This window comes from Microtus oregoni, unplaced genomic scaffold (assembly GCF_018167655.1).
Source record: "Microtus oregoni isolate MIOR12 unplaced genomic scaffold, Mior012 000014F_ref0000157, whole genome shotgun sequence".
Lineage (NCBI taxonomy): Eukaryota > Metazoa > Chordata > Mammalia > Rodentia > Cricetidae > Microtus > Microtus oregoni.
The window spans coordinates 95,336-122,785 of NW_024543073.1; the positions used below are offsets into that span (position 1 = coordinate 95,336).

At 39.3% G+C, this 27,450-nt stretch overlaps 1 protein-coding gene across 3 annotated transcripts in view; it reads left to right on the forward strand.

Moving 5' to 3' along the window:
• Positions 1-27,450, forward strand: part of Parp8 (poly(ADP-ribose) polymerase family member 8) — a 169,585-nt gene that overhangs the window by 83,731 nt on the left and 58,404 nt on the right. For 2 of the 3 annotated variants that reach the window (XM_041663466.1, XM_041663468.1), the window contains exons 4-10: positions 2,050-2,087; positions 10,772-10,867; positions 11,329-11,399; positions 13,456-13,533; positions 16,245-16,339; positions 26,305-26,365; positions 26,787-26,877. In XM_041663466.1, the coding sequence (XP_041519400.1) occupies positions 2,050-2,087; positions 10,772-10,867; positions 11,329-11,399; positions 13,456-13,533; positions 16,245-16,339; positions 26,305-26,365; positions 26,787-26,877 (530 nt within the window). The remainder of the gene's footprint in view (positions 1-2,049; positions 2,088-10,771; positions 10,868-11,328; positions 11,400-13,455; positions 13,534-16,244; positions 16,340-26,304; positions 26,366-26,786; positions 26,878-27,450) is intronic. The other variant, XM_041663467.1, reaches the window with a different exon arrangement.

A 27,450-nucleotide genomic window follows, 5' to 3' on the forward strand; every position in this document is an offset into this window, starting at 1 on the left:
AGTTATAGTGTTTAATTCTCCTTTCAAGATTGAGGCACCGGTGACGTGGATATTTTGCCTCGTTGGCATCTGATTCCCAAAGCTGGGGTTTTGGTTGGGGTTGATTCAGCATCAGCTACTTGCTTAGGTCTTCTCATTCCCTTCCTGCACAATACAACCCCCTAAGAATTGCTCTCAATTTACTGCTATGATAGGGTCCTATGTTGCTTTTTCCTGTTTCCATTCTAAATATCTCCTATGACTAGAGGTATTTTTTGAGATAATAGTTTTGCCTTCCAAAGTCACCACTGTGATCCTTACTGTATAGTTTTGTGCACTTGAGTGCGCGCGCGCACGCACACACACACACACACACACACACACACAGAGAGAGAGAGAGAGAGAGAGAGAGAGAGAGAGAGAGAGAGAGAGTTATATCACACTCCTGAGATGACAGAATTGGAGACCCATTGGAAAACTGATTTTCCATTGGTTGTATTGGTAGCGAATGGAGCTGGGAACATTAAGATGGAGGGGTGACAAGTGTCACCCTGATGAGACAACATGAGTGAATAGTTCTGGGTCTTGAGTATGTAGTACATATGTGTTTCATGCGTGACAAAATGACATAGAACGGCACATGCCTTAACTTCTATTTCTTGGTTTTGGTGTTCTGCTATGTGTACGTAAGTTGTAAGCAGTAGGGTAAACGTCATGGAGGCTATACGAATCTTTGTACATTCATTGCAGTCTTACCTGAATCAGTATTATTTCCAAGTTAAAAAGTAAATTATTGAACTTTCTACTGCCCAAGTTCTTTTCTACCATGTTCATTGCTTGGTGTTGTACCTCTCTGAATCAGCCATCCATGTTATCTCCTTTATTTGTTCTGCTTAAATATGATTTCACCTTAACATGTTTGGTTTCTTGACTTAGTAATGAAACAGCAAATGTCTTTTATGAACAGTGACATACAATTTCTGTACTACATCATTAACCCATGTATGAGTCATACAACTAATGTATGAGTCTTGTTTATCATATGCTAAAACAGTTGATCATGCTATAGATATCAATGGTCACAGAGCTTGAATCTCCAGAGATGTTCAGTCTTGTTGACAGAGATAGAAAAATGAACAAATAGGTAATCTAAATTCCTATCATCTGAAATAGATTTGGAGAAGCATCAGGGTCCCAGAGAAAGGATTTGAAAAATTGTTGACATTCAATCAAAACGTTTTTTTTTCTGAAGCAATGCAGTTCCCAGAACTGAAAACATTTTGTTTGTTATATCTAATGGTTTTAAAGGCTGAATTAAGAGAAATCGCATAGTTACCTGTATCCATCATTCATTATTTTAAGTAAAATGACACTTTTAAAAAAACCACTGTGGAAAAGCAATATTGAAAACAGATGTTGGGCTTGGGAGCACAGCTGAGTGGTAGAGTGCCTATTGTATACAAGGTCCCGAGTCCCATTCCCAGCCTCATCCACATGCAATTTAGACTCTTGAGTACCATCTCAGCAACAGAGCATCCTCTCTAACATGGCGAGAAGGCTTTGGGCAATCTGAACGATTGTGATGAGCCTTCGTGTATTGCTGAAATGAAAAGACCTGCCTATAAGCCGAGGGCAAAGTATCAGCTGGGAGAGGGATTATTTCAGGAAGGCTCGGGAAGACCTGCTGAAGTCCAGATTCACAGCCTTGCATTTCCTTTGCCACTTTTTTTTTCTTTTTAGAATATTTTTATGGTTTATTTAACTTTATTTCATGTGTATTGGTGTGAAGGTGTCAGATCCCCTACAACTGGATCTTCAGACAGTTGTGAGCTGCCATGTGGGTGCTGGGAATTGAACCCAGGTCCTCTGGAAGAGCAGTCAGTGCTCTTAACCCCTGAGCCATCTCTCCCGCCCCTCTTTTGCCACTTTAAAATAAGTCTTCTGGTCTGCATGCACCGTGTGCTTACACTTATACAAATAGATGGGCAACAGTGGGTTGGGCTTTTCTTGTGCAAAAGTATGGCTCTCTCCAGAGTAACTTAAGCTGTTTCTTTTTGTGTGTCTTTACAGTGTGTCCTACTCAGTCCACGTCTCAGAAGATTATCCAGGTAAGGCTTTCCTTTAAAGTTTTTATTAAGCACCTCTGACTGTCTTCATCCTCTGGAGATTTGAGATATGTGTGCGTGCATGGAACCGTGACACTGTCAGAGGAGGCGTAAAGACAAAGGAAGAATCCTTTTCATTGTGAGTTCCTCGGACAAAAATCAAATTCAGTACTCACTGCAAAAGGACACAAAAATAATTAAGTTCTAAAGAAATGTATGACAATATCTTCCTACCAAATTATGAACTGCTTATTTTTAAAAGTAAACTCACACGGGCTGGATGTGGTGGACACATCTTTGATTCCAACACTTGGGAGGCAGAGGTAGGTGGAGGTCTGAGTTCGAGGCCAGTTTGGTCTACAGAGTGAGTTCCAGAACAGCCAAGGCTACAGAGAAACCCTCTTGCAATAAACAAAAAATCTCACATGCATATATGTGCACATTAGCAGAGAAATTACTAAAGAAATAACTGTTAGGTATGTTTTCTGTATGAAAATGCAGCTAGACCAGTTTAGAGAATCTTTTATTACTTTGGAGTGGTGTAGGGTAGTAAACCAAGTGGCCCCAATGCTTAGCTCCCTCTGGTGGCGAAGAGGTAGTATTTATGTATTTATCCCCTCACTTCATTGGAGTGGTGCTCGGAAATATAACCTGGTTTTGTGTAAGATATACCTATTTTACTTTGTGTGTATGAGTATTTTGCCTGTGGGCATGTATGTGCACCATGTGTGTGCTTGTTAGAACCCCTGAAACTAACGTTACTATGGTTGTGTGCTGGGGATTGGGTGAACGGTCTCTGCAAGTACAGCCAGTGTTCTTAGCCATTGGGTCATTTCTCTAGTCCCCTAAAATGTATTTTTACTTTTCTTTTCAGTTTTGGGATTGAACGCAGTCTCTTGCTTGCTAGACTCTGCCACTGAGTTCAATGCCTAACCTGTCAAAATGGAAAGGAATTAAATGTATGTGTATGGTTGTTTTTATCTGCATCCATATCTGAGCACCATGAGCCTACAGTGCCCACAGATGCTGGAAGAAGGCATCATTTTCCTTGGGACTGAGTTTTAGATGGTTGTGGGTATCCATGCGGATGCTGGGTATTAAACTCAGGTCCTCTGGAAGAGCAACCAGCGCTCATTACCACTCAGCCATCTCTCCAGCCCCTAAAATTTGAAATTTTTTAATTTTAATATAAATTTTGTGTTTTATTTACAAAGGTCTCAGTAAATTTTTATTTCCCCAAGATAACAGAATTCAAATACATATTTGATTTAATTGATTAGAGTAGGTGTTATTTTGCTGAGGGAGAGACAGCTTTGCATATTCTGGTTTAAATGCTGAGGTTGAGGTTTGAATTGGCTGATGTATCTGGTCCATCAAATACACCACGCCAAATACAGGTACCAATTGCTTCCAGCTGTACAGTTGAATCTAATCCCAAATGCCATTGTGGGCGACAGGAAAAAAGTGGCAATCATTGTTAACTATTTCTCGGACCAGCAAACCTCTACTCCTACGCCTTTGGCCTGGTAAACCTCTCTGCTGATGCAATAATCCAAATTAGACCAAACGAAACCAAATTAGAAGAAACCCAGGTTTAATAGATGTTAGCGCTCCTGGGTGGCCCCCGGGGAAAAACATGGAGAGGGGAATAGAGAGCCAAAAGACCACAGAAAACCAGAGACCATGTTTTCATTCTCTTGTGTGGTGGGGGGGGGGCAGTTTAAATAGCCTGTGGGAGTGGTCTTGATTCTCCCTTGGGGAAGGGTCACCATTTGGTGGGCTTTCTTGGAGGTGGAGTTTGGATTGAACTTTCAGGAGAGGTGACTTGAAATGGAGTTTTCCGCCCAACATTCCAAAATGGATGCCAGAAGCTGGGATGAAGCCCCCAACTAAAAAACCATATTCATCCTTAGAGAAAAGGTGCTGACAAAATCAAAGGATGTTCTGTACGGACATGGCACTCGGTGACAATCTGCCTGTCACCTCTGGCAATTGTCGCCTCTGAGGAAGTGCCGTACCTGTTTTTCTGGGGCCTCAGAGTGACCATTAGTGTGATCGTACTTTCCCTTTTATTAAATTTGAATCCAGATTAACTTGAGGTTTGTTATTTACTATGTTTTGCTTTTCCAGACTGACAATATTGCATAAAATTATGCGTTTGTTTTTTCTTCTAATAAACATTGCTTCCCTCTACATTTTTGGAATGCTTTGCAATAATAGAAAAGTTGGCAGCTTTGTGTCAAAAGTAGCATGTTTCTACTTGTCAAAAAAGGCTTATTATTTGTTTTTTATTTACCATGTGGACTATTGAAGTTACTGAACTTTTACTTGGCCACTGCTGAGGAATCATGTCCTCCGTTAAGTAGTTAGGTGCCACGCTATGACCCTAAGCATCTCGATGTTCCCTGCTGGAACTGCGTGTGTGTTGTTTTGTGCTCGGTGTTACAGACTACAAGATGCTAATGGAGCCGACTGGCTCTTTGAGCATTCATAGAGCTAGCAAGCAAGCCTGTATGAGCCTGTCTTTTTAGATGTGGTAAGAGAAGCTTACGACATTTGTGGTTTTCCTGCCATGATTCTGGATTTGTTTTATGTCAGCGATATTTTTATTATATGTCCTTTTGAAAAGTTGCTATGTTGTTGAAATGTGTGTTTTGTTTCTTTTAAGAAAAAAATTTTATACTGTTTGGTGTCTTGTAAAATATTCCATTCTCATTCATGTAGCTGATATTTTGTTCTTCTCTTCCTACACTTTGGTTTATTTTACAGAACCTTTGCCTATGTTTTAAAAATTATTTCAAACAAATAGCTTCTTTTACTGTTTTTTAGTTGGTAAATTCAATAATCTTGGTACTATCTTCATTAATTTCTTCTGGTAAAGGTTATGGGTTTGAGAATGGTTTGACTCCAGGATGAGCTGATCATCTAATCTTGTTAGTATGGGGCTTTCTTTATTCTGCTTGTGTCCTCACTGTCCCCCTCAGTCAGGAGCAGTGTGCCACACCCACTCACGTCCCTAGGAACAGTTTTCAGTTTGCAATGTTGTTCCATTAACTCGTGTCATTGATTAACACGCATTTCATAGTCTGTGTCTATGCAATGAAGGTTTGAAGTCTTTCACGGAATCGGGCATAGGTAATGCCACAGATACAAGGTCACTCTTTAAAATCAAGTGAAAATGTGCAGTCACCGTCTGTCTTCTATGAGTCTTAAAGAGATTTTGATTTGGTAATGGATTTGAAATGGTATGTGCATGGCAAATCACAGGTTGGCTTTGCTAAGACCAAACTGCTCATCTGTTCTGCTCAGGTTTCCTCACCTAAGTTAGGAGGCTTGGCCACTGTGATGACTGAACTCTCCCTTTTCCATTTCTCTGTTACATCTAGAGGAGTGAGGTGGTAATTGCTGGATTATTTGGTCCACGTGGCTCCTCCCTAGCCTTGACTTACAAATGACATATTTGAACATCGTGTATAAATGTGAGTCAGCTGCTTAAGTGAGAATTGAATTTGTAAGATTCAAGTAGAGCCCTTACATGTAATTATTTTTACAGTCAACAGGCATTTATATCTTGTATTATGCTACAGTTTTTGAGGGGCTATGGTTTCTATATTTAAAACACAACTCAGTGACAAACTATTGAGTTTTTGATTCAGAAAAATTCAAGCTTTACCACTTAACAATTATTTAGTCAATTAATTATTTAAGTCATTTGAAAGAATTAATTTCCTTTAGTTTTGATATCCTTGTTTTTTTAAAGAGGATTATAATTGGTTTATTTGAAAAATGTATGACAAAAATGACAATTTTAGAGATAATTCAGGGAAAATATCCAGATTATAATACAAAACCAGTAGAATTATTATTATCATCAGTGCAATTCCCCTTTCTCTTAAGTAACATAGTAAAAATGAATAGAATGATTTGACTTAAGCGATCCCGTACTTGGAACCAAGTAAAATCAGCGAGAGTTGCTTTTCCGCATCTGCATGTTCCTATCCTACTGGTCCATAGAAGCTATGGTAATGATGGCAGTGCCCTGCTGGAGGGAAACGGAAACACTCATATGGTTAACAGCTTAACATTCTCTCTATCCTCTACAAAGCATGAACTTAAGAAGCTGTCCCCATTGATCTAGACACTCTGCGTATATGTTACAGTTATGTGGTTTGGTCCTTTTGTGGGCCTTCTAACAGCAGGAACAGGGACTGTCTCTGACTCTTACTGGCTTTTGGAACCCTACTTCTCATATTGGGTTGCCTTGCACATCCTTAATACATGGGGAGGTGCTTAGTCCTACTGCAACTTGAAATGCCTTGTTTTATTGATACTCATAAGAGGCCTGTCCTTTTCTGGATGAAGATGGAAGAGGAGGGGACTGGGGAGGGCGAGGCGGAATGAGGGAGAGGGTCTGGGAGGGGAGGATAGAGGTTGGTCTGCGGCGAAATGTAAAGTAAATAGATGAATTAAAAAAATAAAAAGAACTCCTCTCCAAGGTTGAAGGAAGGAGGAAAACAAAACAAAGCCTAAGCCATCAAAGAAAATGAAAGCCAAGTGCAGCACTCACGGGAAGAGTCCAACGAGGCAATTCAAGATTCCGCACTCTTGTTCTGTCTCAAGGAGTCTGTCATTTTAAATGCAGCCCTTAGTCCTACTTATGCCTGACTTTTCCATCTCTAAACAAAGATGATGCTGTCACCCATGTGACAGCTTAGGGAAAGAGCAGCCATTTAAACAACAAGAGTGACGATGGACAGATAGCACCGTGCTTATCAGCACACTTCCTAATGTTATATCTAAGTCCGTGACTTAGGTTAAAAGGAATCTATAGTTGGCTAATCTCAATATCTATATTTTTTTAAAACTTTAAAAATATTTGTCAGATACAGTTCAAACATATTCAGATAGTATGTTGTGGTAGTTTGTTGCACACACACACACACATATATCAAAATATCACCATATATATATACACACACACATATATATATATATGGTGATATTTTGTTTATGATCTAACAAATAAATCTTGCCTGAAGATCAGAATACAAAGCTAGCCACTTTACCAACTTTAAAGCAATTTGCTTTCAGTTTTCTTAAAAAAGAATTAGAGACTAGTTTTATCTATTATTTAATGGAAAGGTCCACTTCCACAGAGAATCCTTCCAGTTGAGTTACACATTGGATCCTTCCTTGTTTTCCTAGCCTAATGTCTTAATGGCTCAACACCTGACACTTGAGTAAAATTGCTGTTCCATGGCCTGTGGCTGACGTGATGCTCTCCAGTTTGCGGATTCTTTCTCTCTCCTTCTACCTGGTAGCCGTCACTTTCTTCTGTTGCTCTAATATTTCTTCCCTCCTTCCCTTTTTCTTGTTCTTAAATTGTGGAGACAGTCTCTCCTGTTGCTGAGGACAACCTAGAATTTCTTATCTTTCTGCCTCCGTCTCTCAAGTGCTGGGAGCATAGGCCGTTGCCACTGTCCTTACTCTTAAATGCTGTCTTATTAGGCCTTCTCTCCTCAGGCTGTGATAAGATCTAGTGCTCTGCTGTTTATGCAGGTGCTCTACCTCTGGCACATTGCGTAAACAGCCTCTCCTTCTCTGTGTATGAGGAAAACAGAATTAGTTTTATTAGGTAGCAAGCAGCTTCACATAGGAAAGACTAAATAAGTGAAGAGAAAAGAAGCATCTGCTCTGAAGTTGGCATTCTAGCCTTTGCCTATCACCCCAGTCCTTGGAGGGGGTTGCTCAGGCACAAAGCCCTCTTGGTTCTCTTGGACTAGGCAGGGAGATTGTGTCTGAAAGCAAAAACAGACACAACACCACCAAAAAATTTAAAAGTTTCAGTCATAATGGAGTTCACCTCCTATCCCCCCTCATTTTAAGCTCCAGATCTGAAAGCGTGGAACTACTGACAGAAGGAAATTCAAATAAATGGTCAACATCTCGATGTAAAAACAATTCATTCGCACACAGTCTGCTTCTTGATCTGTGATGTGAGGCCGCATCATAGACGTGACTACGTTGCATTGCCCCTAATGGTGCCTGAAAATTACAAACACCTAACTTGTGATTAGTGCTAATAAAGGCGATGAGGCAGACTCACTTTGTTTCCACTCTCGTCTATACCACCCCCTCATCCCGCTTGATAACTTAATAAAGCCTCTTCTTCGCAGAGAGTCTTCTGTTGCTCAGCGGAATACACACACACACACATACACACACACACACACACACACACATTTTCCTTTAATTTTAAGATTTAAAAATACTGCATTTGAAGGAGAGGGGAACCATAATGTCTTAAGTCTATCAATTAAAAGTCAGATTCTCACCGTACTGACACAATATTATTACAACCTGTCTTGATATTTTTTAAAGATAGATTTCTTTCAGTTACTGGAGCAGAAATTGATCTGTGTTTCTATTTATTGAGGGTGTTTTATTTTTCAAGCTAGCAGTAGTTGTGTTATAGGAAATTTGCCTTTAGATTATTTGTTCTCACCTCATGTTTTTTTTTGTTTTCAGTTTATTTTTTGAGGCAGAGTCTCATGGCTTCCCTGGCTACCCTGGAACTAACTGTGTGCACCCAGTGTCTTAGTTAGGGTTTCCCCTGCTGGGAAGAGACACCATGACCATGGCAACTGTGGTAAAGGAAAATATTTAAGGGGGCTGGCTCAGAGTTTCAGATATTTAGTCTGTTATCATCATAGTGGGACATGGCAGTGTGTGAGCAGGCATGAGGCTGGAGAAGAGTTCTACATCTTGATCTGCGGGTAGCAGAGGGAGACTATGTGTCATCATACTGGGTGTAGCTTGAGCATATGAGACCTTAAAGCCCACTTCCACAGTGACACAGTTCCTCCAATAAGGCCACCTCCTAATAGTGCCACTCCCTATGAGCTAAACATTCAAACATGAGTCTATGGGGGCCATTCCTATACAAGCCACCACACCCAAACTCACAGAGATTGGCCTGCCTCTGTTTCCTGGATGCTGATATAAGAATATGTGCCACCACACCCTGCATGTGTGTGTGTGTGTGTGTGTGTGTGTGTGTATTATGTATTTATTTCTCTCTCTCTGTATATATGTATTATATATAGATGTATTCTCTCTCTCTCTCTCTCTCTCTCTCTCTCTCTCTCTCTCTCTCTGTGTGTATGTGTGTGTGTGTGTGTATGTGTGTGTGTGTGCATGTATGTGGAGGTCAGAGGACAACTTGTAGGAGTCAGTTCTCTGCTTCCGACATGGATGTCCTGGAGATTGACCCCAGGGCATCAGGCTTGGTAGCAGGTCTCATTCCCCACTGAGCTACCTTGAAGGTCTTTACTATGGGATGTTTGTTAGTGAGTTGGCAGTTTTCTAAATGCCCTTCAGTCATTAATGAGAAACACAGACAAACATCTGGGCTGGGGTTTATATTATCATGAAATGACATTATTTGAGCTTACGTAAAGGTCTGTCTTTATTGCAGAAATTGGTAAGCTTATATACTCTTCTTGAGATAAAAATAGTGAAAGAGAAATATAAGGACTTAAAGTATAAATTATAATTCAGCGTATAGTTTATTTAGATAAAATTAATCTGTAAAAGAATGACTCTGGTGAGACCCAGTGGCAGGTTACCAAACAGCAATTCAGAGGGTGCAGTTTTAGATAGTTCTTCCCGTGTGTCAAGTTTGGGTTCTATTGCCGTGGTAAACAACAGCAGCTCAGAGAGGAATAGGTTTATTTGACTTGCATGTCACACATCAGTCTGTCACTGAGGGGAGGCAAGGTAGACACTCAAGCAGGAGCAGAGGCAGCAGGGCTTATGGAAGGAAGCTGTGTACCGCGTTGCTTTCCATGGCTTACCCAGCCTGCTGTCTTATGTAACACAGGGCCGCCTGCCCGGAGGTAGTACTGCCCACACTAAACTGAGTGCCCCCCCCATAAATTATTCATCAAGAAATTGCCCACAGATATGTTCACAGATGAATCTAATAAAGGAAGTTCTTTAAATATAAAGTTCTCTTCCCACATAACTCTGATTTGTGTAAAGTTGACAAATCTAACCAGTGCACTAAGTAAAAGAAGGCCGGCCTCAGACTCAGTGATCTTCCTCTGTCAGCCTCCCAAGTGTTGGAACTGCAAGTGACTTGCCAGCATGTTTGGGTTTTGCGGTTTTTAAAAACTATCAAACGTCCCTTAGTTATCTCCTCAGCCGAGTACCCCACCTTTTGAAACGAATTTTACTGAGCAGAGCGCTGTCCTGCGGCATGAGGCAAGCACCTGCATCCAAATGATTGGTTGCCTTAGGCTTTATTAGAAATGGATGAGGAGCCAGGTCTGGTGGAGAGACTGACTTCCTGTAAACTTGACACTGAATAGACAGAGGCAGGAGGATGCTGAATTTGAAGGCTACACGGGGAACTCTATCTTAAACCCCTCTCTCTAGTAAAAGGAAAGCATGGTTTTGAATATTGTCAATCTAAAATCTGTATTCTTGTGGGAAACCGTGGACTCCTTTAGAAAAGTTATAACTTTGTGCTTAACTTACACATTAAGTTTGTTTCCTTTTTCTCTGAGTTAATGAGAGTAGCAGTATATGTTATTTCTGAGAACTGGATTAAAGTGAAGATATGTCTGTTGCTTTTGTAGAGGATTTATACTCAATATACGGTGTCTTTTCATATTTCTTTGCAGACAATACATATGTGTCAAGTTCAGAAAATGATGAGGACGTACTAGTTACTACAGACCCAATTCCTGTCATTTTCCATAGAATAGCAACAGGTAATAGTAAGTTAGTTTTTTTATACTTGTTACTTTGACGCTCTCTACTTTCAGTAGCAAACACAAGTATTTACCTCTCATAAGTCTGTTCATATAATTTTTATATCTGAAGGATGTTAGTTTTTTAGTGATGTTTATATGTATCATGTCAACATTACTCTTGAAAGTGGTTTTTTTTTTTTTCCCATCACGGTACTGCAGACAAACTGAACACAGAAACCCTGGGGCACTGAAGCTGCCTTGAAATAAATAAGAGTTGAAGAAATCTGTGTGCTTGTTCTTTAAGTTACTAGCATTTGTATGCACAATGAAAAATCAGAAGCACTTGCATGATCTGTCTTCAAAATATCTCTCAATTCTTCCACAAAAGGGGAGGAAAGCCTACAATGGTTTTACCTAGGAACTCGTGAATGTTTGGCAAACAATCTGCTAAAGTCCAAAGTAATTTAAAAACCTCTTTCTTGCAGAATTAAGAAAAACAAATGATATTAACTGTTGTTTATCCATAAGATCCAAACTACAAAAGGAAAATGGGGAGGTATGTAAATTTTATTTCATTTGGTTTTTTATTTTAATAGTGCTTGCAGTTTACCAGGTGTTTGCATTTAGTGTCTTGTTTATGCTACAGTAACGTATGGTGAATGAAAGGGAGACAACTTTTTGTATGGTGCTAAGACTGACCTAGAATTAACCCCACAGAAGAAGTTCCTGCTATAAATTAATAGAAAATAATCTAAATAAAATATACATGCCACGTAACTCATTTTTTATTCTTTATATATAGCAATGTAGTTGACAGAAAACACCCATATGCCTTGTATCACAAGTATACATGGTTATGAATAATTTTGATGAGATCTTTACAGTTATGTGTGTAGAATGTCTGGTCTTTTAAGCCAAAGTAGTAGAGACACAAGGGTAGACATCATATTCCAGTGGTTTTATTTATTATTTATTTATTTATTCATTGTTTTCAAAAATCCTCAAACAAGTTTGTCTCATATCCTTGCTTTAAAAATTTTTACTTTGATATGCAAATAGCTATCAGGACATTACATAGAGAAAATACAACGGACAGCAGTAACTGGATTGAAAGTTATGCTTACCAGATTGGTAACTTCTCTAATTGCGATCAGAGATACTCTATCCAGTAACCAATGGACGCAGAGGCAGAGATTCACAGCCAAGCACTATGCTGAGTGTCTTCCAGAAGAAAGGGAGGAGGGATTGCACCATCCAGGGAGGTCATGATGGGGGAACTCACAGAGACAGATGGCCTGAGCTCTCGGGAGCTCATGGACGCTGGACCAACAGTCAGGGAACCTGCATGGGACCGACCCAGGCCCTCTGTATGTGTGACAACCGTGTAGCTTGGTCTCTTAGTAAGGCTTCTAACAGTGAGGACAGGACCTCCCCCTGGTGCTTAGCTTAGTTTAGTAACCTGTTCCCCATGCTGGATTACCTGACCTAAGGGGAGGAGCTAGGTCCTGACTCAACTCTATGTGCCATGCTCTGTGCAGGCCCATGGGAGGCCTGTCCCTTTCTGAATGGAGATGGAAAAGGAGTGGATGGAATGGAGTTAGATGGGAAAGCAGAGGGGACAGGAGGAAAGGAAGAAGAGGAAACTGATATGCAAAATAAATTAAAAAATAGTTTAAGTAAAAAAGAAAGTCATGCTTGCAATATGACCCTTCCTTGCTGTTAGTATCACACCATTCTTTGAGATCCCCCCTTACATCCACTGTGAAAATTACATCTTGAAGAAAGCTCTCACTGGCCAAAACCTGTTATAATGTCACCTCATACAAAGCCCCTCTTCTTGATTATCATACTGACTCAATAACTTGAAATTTAGGTCTTATTAGCAATGTGGATGATAAAAGATCTGGACCTGAAGGAAATGCTGCTTTTTTCCTCTTCTCAAAATTTTCCCTGAAAAACAAACAAGCAAACAAACAAATTTTGCTAATCATGACAGTGATAGAAATACCGCTGTGGATTTTCATTGTGCTTCAGATAGTATGACAGATGTTCGGCTCAGTTAATTAAAAACTCAGACATCGAGTTAAAGCATATTAAATTAAACACCCTCGTGAAATCTGAATTTCCAAACAAATCATTTCAGTACGCTAGAAGTTCTCTTTGTATTATGATTCATATCCAGTTGCGTGATTTGATTTTTTTCCCCACTATTTCAATCCAAGTTTCCTGTTTCATATTGTTGCTTTGTGTTGGCAGTGGAAGTGGAAACCATCTTGGATAAATAATGCTGACAAGCTTTTTAATAAGCATTGAATTAGTGTGAGCCTGTCAAGCATTCTATCAGAGAAAACCTAGAGCATAGCTGATTCTACAGAGCTTTTGATGTTCATTAAATGTGAAGCTGCAAATATTTACCTCCCTGGAAGCAATCTGCAGGAAGGTTCACTTTTAGTCAACTTCTCTTAAGGGGCTAAGTGCGTCTACAAAGTTTTCTGTTTTGAAGTTGTACCAACAGCGCACCACATAAACAACCCTGGTCTACCTGGACGGGTCTGTTACCCCTGTTTCCTGGTTTGCCTGACCACTGGAACTGTCTCTTTTTTCACTTGAAGGAGTCGCGGCAGAACAGCACGGTGGAGGAGGACTCTGAGGGCGACAATGACTCTGAAGAGTTTTATTACGGAGGGCAGGTGCGTTGCTGCGCCTCCCTTTTCACAGCTATATGGTCCTGGTGGGAGGAGGCAGCCTAGCAGTTGTTCAGGCTGTAGTAAGCAAGGGGAAAAAATGAATAGATTGTTTTCACTTTCTACACATTTTCAGAAATTAAGATTTCCTTTGCAGATCTTTCTACTGTGATCACTCATTTGCTGTCTTAATTAATTACAGAGATTTTGCACTTTGATTTTGATTATCATTTGGGCTTTCACACTGCCTTCTTTAATTACTAAATTTTTGGTTAGCATGCAAGAAAATAGGCTTTGCTGTGACATTTTCACACATAGATACCATTCTATTCTGTTTTCATGTGCCCTTTCTCCCCCTCTTTCTGGTATTCTTCCTCCTTCAAATGGTTCCCCTTTATTTTCACCATAGTCTGTATGTTCCATTGCTCCTTCTTATAGCTGGAGGCTTTTCTGTGTCCTGCCTGGTCCAACAGCCACTTATAAAGTAATGACACAGAGGCTTTATATTAACTATAATTGTTTGGCATATGGCTCAGGCTTATTGCTAGCTAGCTCTTACATATAAGTTAACCCATTTCTATTAATCTGTGTTTTGCCATGTGGCCTGTGGCTTACCGATAATGCTCTGGCATCTTACTCCTCCAGCAGCTGCTGTTATCTCTCTTGACTCCTCTTTCTTTCTCCCTGTAATTAGTTTGTCTTTCCTGCCTAGCTACATTCTGCCTTACCGTAGACCAAATCAGCTTTATTCATCAACTAATAAAAGCAACACATTTGCAGCATACAGATGGACATCCTGCATTTACCTTCTTGTTCCTCCTCCCTCTCTCTGGCCATCTTCCTATCCTCTTATAGTCACTTTAACCTATTTATATTCATCTATATTCTATCACGTGGAATTATCTCTCTTCCATATTGCACCTCCTGTATCCTTTTCATGTCTCTTGCATCTCCTTCCCAGCATCCTCTTTGTTCCCAGAAGTCCCATCTAACCTCTCTCTAGCTATTGGCAGTTCACCTTTTATTACACCAATTACAGCAATACATTTTCACCCAGTGAACTAATATCCCATAACACATATATGTTAGATATGTGTTATAAAAAGTCACAAGACTTTTCCTGAATAATGTTTAAATTTAAAATAGAGCATTTGATTTTAGGATATAACCATATAGTATATTATTATGTTTCTATAACCTCTTTGATCAAATGCTATTATAGTTTGTGTCCTGTGATGGAACCATAATATGATTAAGTAGACCTTTAAAGATAAATTTATTATGGAAAAGAATTCATATGGCATATATTCAGAAAAAATCAGTACTTACTAAATCAGACATGGACAAGGCAATAGAAATGTGGCCATAGTAAATTAGGCTTTCTTCCACGGAGAAACTTACTAGCTCCTGGGCACTTACCTAACTAGAGAGCACTCTATCCAGTATGCAAAAGAATCCTTCCAAGTCTGATTTTTTTGTTTGCACTGCTCCTTCTTCCAGAGGGGAATTTGCTGCTTTTCTGCCATCTAGCTGTTCATTCTAAAAGGTTTCTAGACTATCTGCCAGTCATTCACTCCTTTCAAACATTTGTATTCTTTATAAAATGAATTTAGAAAATGAAAGGCAGATCACACAAAAAAAGGCTGGAAGTAGAAAGGATGTATCTCCTGGGATGTAACTGTGCAGTGAAAGTACAAAGGAATAATCCAGTCCCCGGTTCCTTGCTATTGGAAGGCATTATGTATTGGCGTACTCCATCACGCAGATGTATATTTGAAATACCTAATGCAAATAGAAACAGAAGACATAAGTCATACTGAGCAGAAACGAATGTCATACAAAGGATTGCTCCACAGCACAGTAAATAGGCTAGAGTAAGAGAAATGAAGAGACAAAACTCCACAGTGTCAGTTGCAGGATATTCTAGTATGCCATAAACTTTTAAATGCACATTCTGGTGCTTAGGATTTCTCTTCAAGGTTGAACACCACCGCAAGAGACAAAAAAAAAACTATATTTAAGAAAAGCAAATTGAAGTAACAGATTCAGATGGACATCACAGTTTGACAATAGGTTTTTCAATTTGATGAATCACCTCTTACAAACCATGATAGAACTGGTCTTGTGATTCATCAACTTTAGGACTTTAGATCTATGCCTCGGTAAAAGAGAGTTCTGGTCAACCAACCATATTCTCTGGAGTTCTTATCCAAGATGTATATGTTGATCTATTTCTTACTACTTAACATATTTGAATAAGAGGGAAGATAAATACTGATTTGGCTCTTGGCACATATACAAGGAACAAGAAAGTTGTGAAGAAATGAAGAAGAAAATGTTTGAGTTCCTATTGAAATCAGCATGGTAACTATCTATGTTAACAAATGGATCTATATTTTTAATGCTATCATACATATGGATTGCTAAATAGGAAAGCATGCCATGCTCAGACTATGTATATATATTCATATATTTACACACACAACACCTATATATGTGTAAATAAAATAAATGAGTAAAAGGGAGACTGTAATTACAGGGAGAATTTTCTTAAAGTTAATTTAGAAAGTCTGATTCTAACTTTAAAACATAATGAATTGTCCTAGCCGTATGTGGGTGGAAGAACTTTGTGCCGATGCTGTCAGCTTACCTGTAAGGCCAGGAGGCTCCTGCACAGGTTGTCGGGTCTCTTAGTTCTGAATTTTCCTTTCTGGCAGGTGAACTATGATGGCGAACTCCATAAGCATCCTCAGCTGGAGGCTGATTTGTCAGCAGTGAGAGAGATCTATGGACCACATGCAGTTTCTCTCAGGTAAACAGCTCCAGTGTGTTACACTGTTTCATAAGCCATTGGAATTTTCTGTTAGAGTAACTTCAAGGAAAATTCTTTTCTGTGATTGTATTTGGAAATGTTTGAGGGATTGATTGTATTGTGTCTCTCCTGGTGCAGAATGACAGCTCTCTGACTTTTTTGTTACAAATTATTTTAAAGTTAAATTAGTTCCTTAAAGAAATAATTCATTTTGAGAGTGAGTTTTAAGAAGTAGCAGTCTTTAAATGTATACTTATCTGGGTAAGGCAGCATACACTCCTTATTTCACAAGTGGTAAAGCTGACCTAGGAAGATTATCAGGCTGATGTCACGTGGCTCTGTATAGCAAGATCCTTTACCAAAAATAGAAAAAGTGCCATTATTGTTCAATATACTAAATGTTTCTGTAAGTCAGGGCCATGTCATTGTAAACAGTGAAAGTAAATAATGCAGAACTATAGTACACAGGTTACATGCCCACTGAAGGAGGGGTGGAAAACTTAATACATATAGTTTGAATGATAGTGTGCTTTAGTCTGTAATTAATATCTGGTAATAAACTTTCTAGTTACTTTTTATGATACTTAATGCTTTGGGAGACTCCCCTCCCAATGGTCTTTATCTGTTTAGTGTAAGATGTCGTTTGCGTCCTTATGCTGGCACCTAGAAGCCAGGGTGGCTTAGTTTAGATTCTTTCTTTGCATATAGTGTAGTCTTTGTGTCTCCATGGAATTTTAGGCTCCTTTATCAGCCTGGCCTCAATTCCAGCCCTACCTACCAAACACCCCAGCTGGACCAGGGGACCCAGTGCTTGTACAGGTTGATTCTTGTCGAGGAATCCTCCCTGTGTGCACCACTGTGACAGTCAGCTGCTTAAGCCCTCCTCAGATCTCAGCATAGACGGCTCAGCCTGTGTTCTGTGTACCCGGCGCTATTACATTTCAGTGCTTTATTAATAATTTACCAACTGGACTGAGATTTGTGATAGTTGTGCCACCGCCTTTTATTTGTGGTGTTGCTTTGGTTTGTTTTTTAAAATCATTGTTCTGGAACTCAACATCATATAGGTAGATGGCACAAGATAGATTGCATGGTGGATTCTTGACTGTCTCCAGTGGCAGACACTGGGAAAGTGTGTGAACAGGACACACTATCCGGCTGTCACTCTTCAGTGGACGTACCCTAGTTCGAGAAGATGAACAAATATTTTTACTTTGGAAGTCTACACATCAGTAATTTATGATTGCCAAATATTTCATTTCGATTTTGGAAATAACAGTTCACTGCCACCTCTGGCCTAGATAAGTGAGGATTGAGTCCTCAGAGCATCTCTCTCAGTTTTGGAGGTGCATGAAGCTGACAATGGTGGGATTATACTCAGTAAATGAAGTTTTTACAGCTTTTCAAAATTTAGCTAAGAAGCTGTGATCATTCCACAGCTGGTCTCTTGTGTGGTCCAGATTAAGTACTGTGGACATTCAGTGTTACATAGTGTATGCATGAGGATGGTATAGGAGCCACCGGCAAATTATCCAAAACTATGGCTTCTTTTTTTCCTACAATAGTAGAACTTTTCTAGGAAACTTAAAACTTTAATTTAATTTTTTATTTAGCTATATATTTTTCTCCATTCCCCTCCCTTTCCTTCCCCTCCCCTTCTACCCTCTCCCATAGTCTCTATGCTTCCAATTTACTCAGGAGATCTTGTCTTTTTTTCTACTTCCTGTGTACATTAGATCGATGTATATCTCTCTTTGGGGCCTTTTTGTTGTCTAGGTTCTCTGGGATTGTGAAATGTAGGCTGCTTTGTTTCCCTTTATGTCTAAAAGCCACTTATGAGTGAGTACATATGGTATATTTGTCTTTCTGGGTCTGGGTTACGTCACTCAATATGATGTTTTCTGGATCCATTCATTTCCCCACAAATTTCAAGATTTCATCATTTTTTTTTCTGCTGTGTAGTAATCCATGTGTAAATGAACCACATTTTCCCTATACATTCTTCAGTCAAAGGGCATTTAGGTTGTTTCCAGGTTCTAGTTATGACAAATAATGCTGCTATGAACATAGTTGAGCACATGTCCTTGTGGTACAATTGAGCATCCGTTGGGTATATACCCAGAAGTGATGTTGCTGGGTCTTGAGGTAGGTTGTTTTCTAATTTTCTGAGAAATCACCACACTGACATCCATAAACGCTGTACCAGCTTGCATTCCCAACCAGCAATGCAGAAGTGTTCCCTTTCCCCCTCATCCTCTCCAGCATAAGCTGCCATCAGTGGTTTTGGTCTTGGCCATTTTTACAGGTGTAAGATAGAATCTCAGATTTGTTTTGATTTGCACTTCTCTCACGGCTAAGGATTAAAATTTTAATTTTGAATGTAATAATCTCCCCACTAAAAGAAGGCTATGAAATATAAATATGATTGAACCTGGAATTCAGCTTCCCATCCTTCCCTTAAAGCATATATTGTTGCTTAGAGGATTGCTTTAGTTGATGTTTTTTATATTTAAGTTTTATTCTAAAACACATTCCCACATTTTCTTAGCTGTCATAAGACTATGACAGTTTTGTTTCCTCACCAAGTATTTATAAGTGTGGTTTGGCAAGTCTGGTGATCCCTATTAGTATTCTATTAATAGCATGGTATTGACAATTATGATGTGCTACAACTACATAAAAGTGCTTAGAATTCCAACCAAATGAAATGTCTAAAAGTCATAAATGACTTGATTTTTTTCTCCTTGCCTATTTCCCTTACAACAGTTTTGATCCCACTTAAATCTCAATATAAGCTGTGGTCTTGCCTTGTCCAGATTTTATTCCTAGCTATAGAAGATGGTTGCTGAACAAATGATCTCCAGAAGTAGACCACAACAAAACTTGTTCAATTTACTTTAAATAGATAAAATGAATTTACAGCCTAGCCCAGTCTTCTGGCCCCAGACACACTGGGAAATGGGTAACTACCCATTAGGTAGAAGGTCTCGGAATATTCCTTGCAGAGTTCCAAGTCTATTGAAACCAGAATGTTCTAATTAACTGTTCTTTCACTTAATTGAGGCTTATAAGGAACTTAATGGGGTTTGAAGAGCAAAAGCACCTTAATATGCACAATAGGCTATTTGGTGTCATCTTTTTTTCTTTTTTATGTGACACCTAATGAGAAAGGCAGCTAACCACATCTGAGTTCTTTATAAGAGATAGAAATAGCTGATTGCCTCAGCAGAAGCAAATCCCTTTTAAATGCAGGCTAAATGTAGATATGGAAAAAGTAATTGGTAATAGATTACTAAAATTGATAATGGAAGCTCGATCAGTCCTTACATAAGAAACGAAACAGTGGCTGCATGGAACCATGCATGTCAGGGTTGAGGATGATTTTGACACAGAATCTTGTGAATGGGAGGTGAGTTAGATCCTATAGGATCAATATCTGCTGGTTGGAGCAAATGTGTTTCATCTTGAATCATATAGCAGTATGCACATGTGCGTGTTTCTCTTGTAAATGTAGTCCTCCAGCCGTGTGTTCTTAAACTAGTCATTTGGAAACAATCTGAGTTGAGGAATTTTAGAAATGGAAAGAAATTTTCATTCCCTTGGAAAGAGATGGTTTTGGTAGTCACCTTGTGAAATGTCAAACTTCTATCTTAGATATCTGATCTTTCATTTATGATGACATTTTTCATTTTTAAAATGCTGGCATTGTTGGAGTACCCAGCCTCTTACTGTAGCTAAGGCATGATGTGGCAGGATGCTCTCAGGTTCGTGGGAGCGACGCGTTTTTGATTGCCTTTACTGATGGATGGCTGGGATTAGTCTTTCTGATTTGACGTTTGGAGAACAAGAGTATTCTGAAGATCTGATATTTGGAGAACAAATGAATATCACTAGACTGATAACCATGAGGCCAGTACCTCCTAAGAGAAAGTAAAAAACAAAAAATAAACATAAAGCAAAGGGAAAAAAAAACCTTAGGTATAACTCAGGTCATCCACATCTGTTCTTCTGAACCTATAACTTTCCATTTACACCATTCCTAGGAAGTGCTGCCTTCTCCTCATTTCTCCCCGTCCTGTCATGGCATTGTGTTCTCTTTGCCTGGCCCTTTTGGTACTTGGCATAGATATACAACAATCCTGGCCAGTGAATTATGTACATATGTCCTGGAGAGTGTGTCTCTAGTCCTGTGCCTTCTGCATTCTGTCCCCCTTGGCACCACAGTCATGACCATGACCAGCCCCCATTCCCTCGGTCCCTTGTAGGGTGAAGTACAGACCGTTAGTGTGGAGCCATTGAGATCTTGAGGAGGCTTCTTCACCATACAAGGGAGCCTACACAGAATTCTGTTATTCATCAAAGGAAGATGTTGAGCTGCAGGTGTGTAGTGTCCTATCTAGCATATCGATTCTCGACAGTCTCTCTGAGTTGAGGGTATTAAAAAAATTCTGTAAGTCAAAGTCAGGGAAGCCTTGAGAGGACATGCACAGTGCAAAGTAACTAAAAGGGGAAGGGTCTTCCAGTCACACAAATGTAATTGAGATGGAGGCTTCAATCTATCAGATTCTGCATGTTCATCTCTGTTCCCAAAGCCTGGACTTCGTTCAGGCAAAAGCAACGGTTTTTAAGCTGCCCATAAAGTCACGGAAGCTCCGTTCTAGTCCTCTTCTGCACTATTGTTTTGTCTCACAAAAGATTGCATTGCCTTCTCGTCTGCATCTAAAGTCTTCTCAGCTTGTCTCTTTGAGCAATTTATAGCTGTGTTGGATAACAGTCTTGGAAAAGCTTTAATCTTGCCAAGACTTCTTCCCGGTGACTGAGTTTGCATATTTCTTGGCCCATTCACAAACATCTCTCCCACACTGGGCAGAAACACACACTGAGTAGGCATGCAGAGATAGACATGCAAGCTGCGGAGTTTCAGATGTCACAGGAAGGTGTGTGTTTCTTCCTACGGAGCTTCTTGAAGTGTCACTGCCTAGTGGTTGGAAGTAGGAGAAGTTCAATAACAGTAAATGTTTGTTTCTCAAGAATCTTGGGTAGAATTGTGTATATATAAATCTATAACTTTTTGACAGTTAATAAGGAAAAAATAGATATTTAAAATGTTTTGATAATAAGTATTATTTGTGAGAATCTTCTCTGTCTGTCTGTCTTTGTGGATATTTTCTTTCTGTAGCCATGGCTGGCCTCAAACTCACAGAGATCCACCTGCCTCTGCCTCCCAAGTGCTGGGATTAAAAACCTGTGCCACCCCAGCCCCGCTAAGGAGCATTTCCTTGGTGCCATTAAAAACAGGAAAAGGCAGTGACCAGTTTCTCACAGTGTCTTCATAAACTTATGATTATTGACAATAAACATGTCTCCCCTTTTAAAATGCTAGTGATCAGATTCAGGGTCCTGGGCATGCTGGGCTACATCATATCACTAAGCGGCAACACCTTCTACCTTGTCCTGGGGCGCTGCAGGTGTCTTGAACCCATTATGAAGCCCAGACAGGGCTGTGGGCTCTTCATTCCTGTCATTGATCCTGGTGTATGCAGATATTTTCAGGTAATCACTATCACCTGTCAGTATCTTAAGTATTATGTAATTTTCAAAATATGTCGATTTAAGGAGAAGCTCTTTAAAAAGCCAGAAATCGGGCTGTGGGTAGAGAGGACCATTATGTAGCAGATTTTCCTAGACCCGCCATTCCAGGGTAAACCAACCACAGTAAATTATTTCTCTGTAATTTCCCCCATCTCAAAACTAAGGGGGGCATATTCAATTTCAATTTGACGTGGTCTTGTCACAGCAAATAAATTGAGGCTGTACACAAAATTGTTTCGTCATAAACTGAGTCCTGCATCCAAATCGCAGTCACAGTTCGAATTGCTTTCATCTGTCAGCATTCAGTGCGTTTCTGTTGCCGATCTGAGCCGTGGACAGTGATTTGGATACAGAAGTGGTCTTGATAACTAGGTCACTCCATCTGGACAAACTGTAATCACGCTTTGTGTCTCCCAGTGGGAAACATGAAATTACTGGCATTATGTAAAATGGGCATCACCACCAGGATGAGTTTGTATCTGCACAGTGCCATTTGTGAACTCTGAATTCAAAACAAAAAGGAGTGTAACCGTTTCCAGATATATGCATGTATAGCACTGCTAATTGCTTTCTTAACATAGTGTTCCAGTGCTCTGCCATGGTGAAGAAGAGGGCCAGTAGCTCAAGATCTCACTTCCTTTAGAAAAAAAAAATCATACTAGAAATAGGGAAGAAACTATTGATGGAAAAATCCAAGGAAATCATCCGTGGACTATTAATACTTTTAATGTTCACAATGAATGGTTTTAAAATACATGTCATATTCTGATAATGCCTTTCTATTGGGTCCTTTGAGCTACTTACAGAGAATCCACTGTGGATTAGGATTTTGTGTATGTCTGAATCCTTCCTCTCTGCCTCTTACCCACGCACTTCAAGCTAAGATGTTCTACTAATGCAATTATAAAGAGGAGAGAAAGAGAAGGCATCGTGACAAAGAAGTGGGAAGCAGCAATCTTGATAAATGGGCTGTTGTGATTATAGGTCACTCTAACCCTTCAAATAACAGCTAAGTAAGTAATCTGTTGACTGTCTCCGATAAGTCATCCCATGCATTTGACGTCATCATTACAGAAATTACTGTTGTGAGAAGACAGGTGTGTAGAGCTTTCTGAGGAAGCATTTTGTCAGTATTTATGATGCAAAAGAACCCAGTGCATCGGAGTGGTTTAATTGGTTCACAGTAGCTTCACTCTTGCAACCGTTTAAATCTGTGATTTTGAAGAGCACCACAGAAAGCACTAATTTGATCGAAAGAGAGAAATAACAAGAAAAAAATATACTTTATATGGGAAAGACTAGAGTGAGGTTGAGGCAAAACTAATGCCAGGTGTTGGGGCTCACACCTGTAATCCCACACTTGGGAAGACTAGGATCAGAAGGCTCCGGAGTTTGAAACCAACTGTGGCGACACAGTAAGACCCTTTTTCTCAAGACGCATGTTCTCTAATGATGCTGTTAAGAGTTAGTTTTGTACATTTTTTTTTCTGTTTCTAAAACGTAGATTAGTATCACCTTTCTAGTCAGTGGTTAGGTATACATTTTTATAAAATAAACTTAGAATGAACACTGTATTTATTATACAATAGTCTTTCAGGTTTGTGAGAGTGAGTGAGGGAAGGTCTTCCAGATATATATTTACTGAGCATTTGAAAAAAAGACACATGAAAATTAAGGTGATTTAATAAAACTAGAAATGAGGCAATCCAAAAAGGAAGGTCGAGTGCTTGTTTCCCATTGTTTAACACATTTAGTGTGTGTGTGTGTGTGTACGTACGCATAAGAGAGTGTGCCAGTGAGCATTCGCTTGTAGATGTCCAAGCGACAGCTTGGAGGAGTCGATTCTTTTCTTCCCCAACATGTGTCCTAGGAATCTGTCTCAGGTCAGACTTGGTAGCGAGGATCTTTTCCCACTGAGCTGTCTTGCTGGCCCAACAGAAGTTTTTAACATTAGCATACTGTCGTATTTCTTCGTTATTTGTTACTCAGTTGAATTATTTCCAATAATTCCTCTTCATATCTTGATCCTGGTAAAGTTTTGCATCCATGCCTTGTTATTTTCATAGGATTAACCCTTGTCAATAGAATGGTTATTTCCAAGGCCAATTCTTCCCCAGAAGCTTCTCTTGAATATACTCGATTATCTTGTATTAGTTAATTTTCTGTTGCTGTGGCAGAACACTGTGACCAGGGCGACTGTTTAAACCCCTTGCTTGGGCTTAGTTTTCCAGAGTTCATGGAGGCAGCAGGCTGTGACAGCTCACACTTCAAGCCACAAGCAAGAGACAGAGAGTGAATTCAAAATCACTTCAAACAAGTCCAAACAACAACATACTTTTTCCAACAAGACCATACCTGCTTGTCAATTTCCTCATTAATATTAATGTTAAAGTGTTTGTTTCACATGCTTATCATGAGTACCTAATGATATTGTTCATTGCTATTTAATCTAGTATTCATTACAAAGTGGTGGTTATTGACTATTGGGCCAGTTTAATTCTTTTATTTTTTTACTTTTTTTTTTATTGAGAAAAGGAAAAAAAAAGTATCTGCCTCCTCCCAGCCTCCCATTTCCCTCTCCCTCCTCCCACCCTTCTCCCCTCCCCCAAACTCCTCCCCCCTCCCTCTCCAGTCCATAGAGCAGTCAGGGTTCCCTGTCCTGTGGAAAGTCCAAGGTCCGCCCCTCTCCGTCCATGTAAAATCGGACTCTCTGAACATGGTGAACAATGAGGGCTGATGAGAAGCCAAGGACAGTGGCACCGAGTTTTGACCCTACTTCATGTTCTGGCTTTGTGGGAGCCTAGCCAGTTTGGCTGTTCACCTTCCTGGACAGTTTAATTCTTATATAAATGACCGACAAATACCCCTATTCAAGAACCAGTACTGCCAGAGAGCTGTGATGTATGCCACTTTATTGCTTTATAAGGCAGAATCAAACACAGTGAATACAGTTCAATAGTATCTGTAATGTTTACGTATCCCCTCTCTCTGTCTGACCTCATCTTCCCTCCCGCTCTCTCTTTCCCTCCTTGATTTCCCACATAATCCACAGTGACCTTGAACTCACTATGTAGCTAAGGATAACTTTGAACTTACGATCCTGCTGACTTTGCCTCCAGAGTGTTGATTCAGTTATGCAGCACCATTGATGAATTTATGCAGTACCTGGAGGTCAATCCCGAGGTTTCATGTATGCTTAGTGAACACTCTCCCAGTTGATCTAAATCACTAGCCATGCTTTGTGGACATTAATTTATCACACACACACACACACACACACACACACACACACACGCACATATAAAATCCTCAGAACATTTTCTACCAACTGTGAGTTCAATTTAAGTATTGCCTATTCATTTCTTTAATTTTGGTTATTTCCATATTTTATCCCTGATTCTCTATTCACAACTCCATAAGAATTATATGAGCGTATAAAAATATGGACACATATATTAAGAATATTATTTTTGTTTTCTTTTCAATAAATTAAATAAATTACATAAGTTAATAACCATGCTGTACATAAGTTGGCCTTCATAATGCCTTTATATAACCCAGGGATAGAATGCACAGGCAGAGTGCTGTTTTAACATATGCATCAAAAAAAGAAAGAAAAACAAGGGAAAAATAAATCCCACACTGGATATTGACTGGAATGCCTTTATGTAGTTCATATAGTCGTTATTTAGCTGCTTGCCACTGTGTCAGACTTTAGGTTACCTGTACAAAAACCATGGAGCTGTGCGTGTAAAAGCACCTGGACCAGTTTCCAAGCTGCCCATGTCCATGGCAGAAGAAGAATCCATTAGCATTTTATTGCATGTCACGCTTATTTGTTCATATCAGAAACTCCTTTCTTCCCTTAAAGTCAGCTCCTTGTCCAGTGAATGGGTGGGGATACTAGAGCAGTCACATGGGGACACTATTGTGACTCAGGGAACTGGGACTCTTTGGTACCATGAACCAAGCAACTCTTGAATTTATGTATGCAAATGCATGCATAATATATATCTGTCTTGTTGTAAAAATAGACAAAAAGATGACAGTTCAAGTTAGTTTATTCATATACAAGGTCATTTCTAATCTTAAAAGTCAGCAATTAGAGCCGGGCGGTGGTGGCTCATGACTTTAATACCTGCACTCAGGAGGCAGAGGCAGGCAGATCTCTGTGAGTTCGAGGCCAGCCTGGTCTACAGGAGTTAGTTCCAGGACAGCTAGGGCTGTTAACACAGAGAAATCCTGTCTCTAAAAACCGAAACAAACAAAAGAGTCAACAATCTGAATTAGTGACTATCTTTCTAATTACAATAACCAGTCACATACTAACTACTAAAGAAAATGAAAAGATTCATGTTAATCTTTGCTTCCAGGGAATATGGAGCTATTGATGACGTAGATATTGACCTGCACATTGATGTCAGCTTTCTGGATGTAAGTGTCAATTTCTATAATATGACCCACATATTTAAAGGGATTTATCTTCATTCTAAGACACTCAGCTTTGGGTATTTTTTTTAGCGCCATCATGCTCTGCTTTTCTTCAAGTGATTTATGAAGACTGATCAATGAAGCTGAGATCATACATTGTTTTCATTGTTTTTCCATATATCCTGAACCATCTGTGTCTTAGTTAGAGTGCTTCATTATATAAGTTCTCAATTTTATTTGTCATACAGAAAGGCAAAAATGAAAGACTACTTTGGCCTCCTTTTTACACAACATTGCTTTTTGAAATAATTTATAGGTCCTTACAATTTATGTATTTCATGAGCCTAAGTTTAAAAGTCATGATTTGATTTTTATTTTAAGGTTTGAAAGATGTCAAACTCATCTTTTCAATTTTTTTGTGCAGGAGGAGATTGCTGTGGCTTGGGAAGTGATCCGAACAGAACCTATTATCGTCCGATTGCACTGTTCACTGACACAGTATTTAAATGGCCCAGGTTAGTCTCATTTCTCCATTGTTTTCGAGAGTAGGACATTAGCCCATACTCTTCTTTTTATAGTAAAATTCTCTTCATCTTCTTTACTGCTCCTCCATTTAACATAAGAAAGGGCTGGCTTAGTTGAGTTTCTCATAATTCTCTCATACACTTGTTAAATTGGGGGCTTGTTCAATTTTTGCTTCCATATCCATCTTAATAGTAAATTTCTAAAACAGTTATGACTTTCTTGTTGAAAACTGGGGAGGAATTGGATTTCAAAGAGACTATTATGTATAATATATGAGTAGAGGTAGAGATATTGTGCTTGAAAGGAGACAACCAGTTATTCCAGGGCAAATAAGTAGGTTTTATCTTGACTTATGATTTTAATTATTGCAAACAGGTAAAATGGTGAAAAAACATTGTATTAAATTTTATTCAGAAGGCAATGTTGTACTTTTGACAGCAATTACATTATTATTTATTGTTTCAGAATTTCATACTTGCATGCAATGTATTTTGGTCAAATCTACTTTCTTCTACTTCCTTCCTTTCCTCCCCTGATGAGGTTTCCCTCTTAATCTCTCCTTC